We start from the raw sequence: 5,000 nt of genomic DNA, 5'->3' as shown, positions 1-5,000 counted from the left end.
TAAGTTTAGTCAATGTTAAGTTTAGTAGTTAGATGTAAGTTTAGTCAATGCTAAGTTTAGTAGTTAGATGTAAGTTTAGTCAACGTTAAGTTTAGTAGTTAGATGTAAGTTTAGTCAACGTTAAGTTTAGTAGTTAGATGTAAGTTTAGTCAATGCTAAGTTTAGTAGTTAGATGTAAGTTTAGTCAACGTTAAGTTTAGTAGTTAGATGTAAGTTTAGTCAATGCTAAGTTTAGTAGTTAGATGTAAGTTTAGTCAATGTTAAGTTTAGTAGTTAGATGTAAGTTTAGTCAATGCTAAGTTTAGTAGTTAGATGTAAGTTTAGTCAAAGTTAAGTTTAGTAGTTAGATGTAAGTTTAGTCAACGTTAAGTTTAGTAGTTAGATGTAACTTTAGTCAATGTTAAGTTTAGTAGTTAGATGTAACTTTAGTCAATGTTAAGTGTGTGTGTCTGTGAGCTTTTCTCTATGCCTGTCTGTCTGTGGAGAATGTGTTTCTGTAGCCAACATCATGTGGGTTTGGTTGACTGGAACTGTCAACTGGCATCTGCATCTAAAATACTCTGTTATGATCAATGAGGAACTAGGAGAAGGTGTTGACCACTGAGTGTGTACCTGTGTGTGTGTGTGTGTGTGTGTGTGTGTGTGTGTGTGTGTGTGTGTGTGTGTGTGTGTGTGTGTGTGTGAGGTATGTGAATGGGAAGACCTACATGGAGGATGTAGCCGATGCTCTGGAAGAAGCTAAAGAAGAGATCTTCATCACTGACTGGTGGTACGTGCATGCCTGTGTGTTTACGTGTGTGCCTGTGTGTGTGTGTGTGTGTGTGTGTGTGTGTGTGTGTGTGTGTGTGTGTGTGTGTGTGTGTGTGTGTGTGTGTGTGTGTGTGTGTGTGTGTGTGTAGGGAAATAGACATTGCCATCAGCAGTTAGAGTGTGAATACACACCGCAACATAACAGCTACATGTCATCCCCCAAGCAGACTGTAAATGCAGTCTATGTATGTGGTATAGTTTACCAGTCCCAGATCAAAAACCTGTACAGTATTCTTACAGTCGACTCCTGATAAGTGAGATTGTATAAATGTGTGGTAGTGTAATGTGCTACCTGTGGAGTAAAGTACTTAAGTAAAAATACTAGTAGGTTTTTAGTGTATCTGTACTTTACTTTTTATATTTTTGGCAACTTTTACTTCAATATATTCCTAACAAAAATACTGTGTTTTTTACTCCATACATTTTCCCTGACACCCAAAAGTACTCGTTACATTTTGACAGGAAAATGGTCCAATTCATGCACTTATCAAGAGAACATCCCTGGTCATCCCTACTGCCTCTGATCTGGCAGACTCACTATACACAAATGCTTCTTTTGTAAGTTATGTCTGAGTGTTGGAGCATGCTGTCACGGCTGTCAAAAGGAGAGGACCAAGGTGCAGCGTGTGTGTAGTTCCACATTTTATTTACTCTGTGAAACTATGCAATACATCAAATAACTGAATAGACAAAACAACAAACCGTGACACAGAGGAGAAACAAACACTACTCAAAAATAATCACCCCCAAAACCCAGGAAGAAAAAACCCTACTTAAGTATGATCTCCAATTAGAGACAACGAGGACCAGCTGCCTCTAATTGGAGTTCATCCAAAACAAACAAACATAGAAATACAAAAACTAGAACCTAAGAACATAGAAATACAACACATAGAATAAACCCCCCTGTCATGCCCTGACCTACTCTACCATAGAAAATAACAGCTTACCATGGTCAGGACGTGACACATGCCCTGGCTATCCGTCAATAAAAAAAATATGAATATTGTGCCGTCTGGTTTGTTTAATAAAGGAAGTTGAAATAATTTATTATTTTACTTTAACTTTTGACACTTATGTATATTTTAGCAATTATATTTACTTTTGATACTTAAGTATATTTAAAACCAAATCCTTTTGCTCAAGTAGTATTTTACTGGGGGACTTTCACTTTTACTTCAGTCATTTTCTATTAAGGTATCTTTACTTTTACTCAAGTATGAAAATGTAGTACAGGATCCTAAGGAGTATCTGTAACCTTACAGGACTCATGTTACTCACCTGGCTCACCTCTCACTACACTAGTAGGGGGAGAGGGATGTTACTCACCTGGCTCACCTCTCACTACACTAGTAGGGGGGAGAGGGATGTTACTCACCTGGCTCACCTCTCACTACACTAGTAGGGGGGAGAGGGATGTTACTCACCTGGCTCACCTCTCACTACACTAGTAGGGGGGAGAGGGATGTTACTCACCTGGCTCACCTCTCACTACACTAGTAGGGGGGAGAGGGATGTTACTCACCTGGCTCACCTCTCACTACACTAGTAGGGGGGAGAGGGATGTTACTCACCTGGCTCACCTCTCACTACACTAGTAGGGGGAGAGGGATGTTACTCACCTGGCTCACCTCTCACTACACTAGTAGGGGGGAGAGGGATGTTACTCACCTGGCTCACCTCTCACTACACTAGTAGGGGGGAGAGGGATGTTACTCACCTGGCTCACCTCTCACTACACTAGTAGGGGGAGAGGGATGTTACTCACCTGGCTCACCTCTCACTACACTAGTAGGGGGGAGAGGGATGTTACTCACCTGGCTCACCTCTCACTACACTAGTAGGGGGGAGAGGGATGTTACTCACCTGGCTCACCTCTCACTACACTAGTAGGGGGGAGAGGGATGTTACTCACCTGGCTCACCTCTCACTACACTAGTAGGGGGAGAGGGATGTTACTCACCTGGCTCACCTCTCACTACACTAGTAGGGGGGAGAGGGATGTTACTCACCTGGCTCACCTCTCACTACACTAGTAGGGGGAGAGGGATGTTACTCACCTGGCTCACCTCTCACTACACTAGTAGGGGGGAGAGGGATGTTACTCACCTGGCTCACCTCTCACTACACTAGTAGGGGGAGAGGGATGTTACTCACCTGGCTCACCTCTCACTACACTAGTAGGGGGGAGAGGGATGTTACTCACCTGGCTCACCTCTCACTACACTAGTAGGGGGGAGAGGGATGTTACTCACCTGGCTCACCTCTCACTACACTAGTAGGGGGGAGAGGGATGTTACTCACCTGGCTCACCTCTCACTACACTAGTAGGGGGAGAGGGATGTTACTCACCTGGCTCACCTCTCACTACACTAGTAGGGGGGAGAGGGATGTTACTCACCTGGCTCACCTCTCACTACACTAGTAGGGGGGAGAGGGATGTTACTCACCTGGCTCACCTCTCACTACACTAGTAGGGGGGAGAGGGATGTTACTCACCTGGCTCACCTCTCACTACACTAGTAGGGGGGAGAGGGATGTTACTCACCTGGCTCACCTCTCACTACACTAGTAGGGGGGAGAGGGATGTTACTCACCTGGCTCACCTCTCACTACACTAGTAGGGGGGAGAGGGATGTTACTCACCTGGCTCACCTCTCACTACACTAGTAGGGGGGAGAGGGATGTTACTCACCTGGCTCACCTCTCACTACACTAGTAGGGGGAGAGGGATGTTACTCACCTGGCTCACCTCTCACTACACTAGTAGGGGGGAGAGGGATGTTACTCACCTGGCTCACCTCTCACTACACTAGTAGGGGGGAGAGGGATGTTACTCACCTGGCTCACCTCTCACTACACTAGTAGGGGGGAGAGGGATGTTACTCACCTGGCTCACCTCTCACTACACTAGTAGGGGGGAGAGGGATGTTACTCACCTGGCTCACCTCTCACTACACTAGTAGGGGGGAGAGGGATGTTACTCACCTGGCTCACCTCTCACTACACTAGTAGGGGGAGTAGGATGTTACTCACCTGGCTCACCTCTCACTACACTAGTAGGGGGGAGAGGGATGTTACTCACCTGGCTCACCTCTCACTACACTAGTAGGGGGAGAGGGATGTTACTCACCTGGCTCACCTCTCACTACACTAGTAGGGGGGAGAGGGATGTTACTCACCTGGCTCACCTCTCACTACACTAGTAGGGGGGAGAGGGATGTTACTCACCTGGCTCACCTCTCACTACACTAGTAGGGGGGAGAGGGATGTTACTCACCTGGCTCACCTCTCACTACACTAGTAGGGGGGAGAGGGATGTTACTCACCTGGCTCACCTCTCACTACACTAGTAGGGGGGAGAGGGATGTTACTCACCTGGCTCACCTCTCACTACACTAGTAGGGGGGAGAGGGATGTTACTCACCTGGCTCACCTCTCACTACACTAGTAGGGGGAGAGGGATGTTACTCACCTGGCTCACCTCTCACTACACTAGTAGGGGGGAGAGGGATGTTACTCACCTGGCTCACCTCTCACTACACTAGTAGGGGGGAGAGGGATGTTACTCACCTGGCTCACCTCTCACTACACTAGTAGGGGGGAGAGGGATGTTACTCACCTGGCTCACCTCTCACTACACTAGTAGGGGGGAGAGGGGATGTTACTCACCTGGCTCACCTCTCACTACACTAGTAGGGGGGGAGAGGGATGTTACTCACCTGGCTCACCTCTCACTACACTAGTAGGGGGAGAGGGATGTTACTCACCTGGCTCACCTCTCACTACACTAGTAGGGGGAGAGGGATGTTACTCACCTGGCTCACCTCTCACTACACTAGTAGGGGGGAGAGGGATGTTACTCACCTGGCTCACCTCTCACTACACTAGTAGGGGGGAGAGGGATGTTACTCACCTGGCTCACCTCTCACTACACTAGTAGGGGGAGAGGGATGTTACTCACCTGGCTCACCTCTCACTACACTAGTAGGGGGGAGAGGGATGTTACTCACCTGGCTCACCTCTCACTACACTAGTAGGGGGGAGAGGGATGTTACTCACCTGGCTCACCTCTCACTACACTAGTAGGGGGGAGAGGGATGTTACTCACCTGGCTCACCTCTCACTACACTAGTAGGGGGGAGAGGGATGTTACTCACCTGGCTCACCTCTCACTACACTAGTAGGGG

At 47.3% G+C, this 5,000-nt stretch overlaps 1 protein-coding gene across 4 annotated transcripts in view; it reads left to right on the top strand.

The window, feature by feature from the left end:
- LOC106575434 (phospholipase D1) overlaps positions 1–5,000 on the top strand; it is a 39,573-nt gene that overhangs the window by 25,296 nt on the left and 9,277 nt on the right. For all 4 annotated transcript variants that reach the window (XM_082963487.1, XM_045698962.2, XM_045698961.2 and 1 more), the window contains one exon: positions 686–769. In XM_082963487.1, coding sequence (XP_082819613.1) covers positions 686–769 — 84 coding nt within the window. The remainder of the gene's footprint in view (positions 1–685; positions 770–5,000) is intronic.

This window comes from Salmo salar, chromosome 17, assembly GCF_965601325.2.
Source record: "Salmo salar chromosome 17, fSalSal1, whole genome shotgun sequence".
In the NCBI taxonomy this organism is placed as follows: domain Eukaryota; kingdom Metazoa; phylum Chordata; class Actinopteri; order Salmoniformes; family Salmonidae; genus Salmo; species Salmo salar.
Note: the sequence above shows the minus strand (reverse complement) of the source record. Positions and strands in the feature narration are given on the sequence as shown.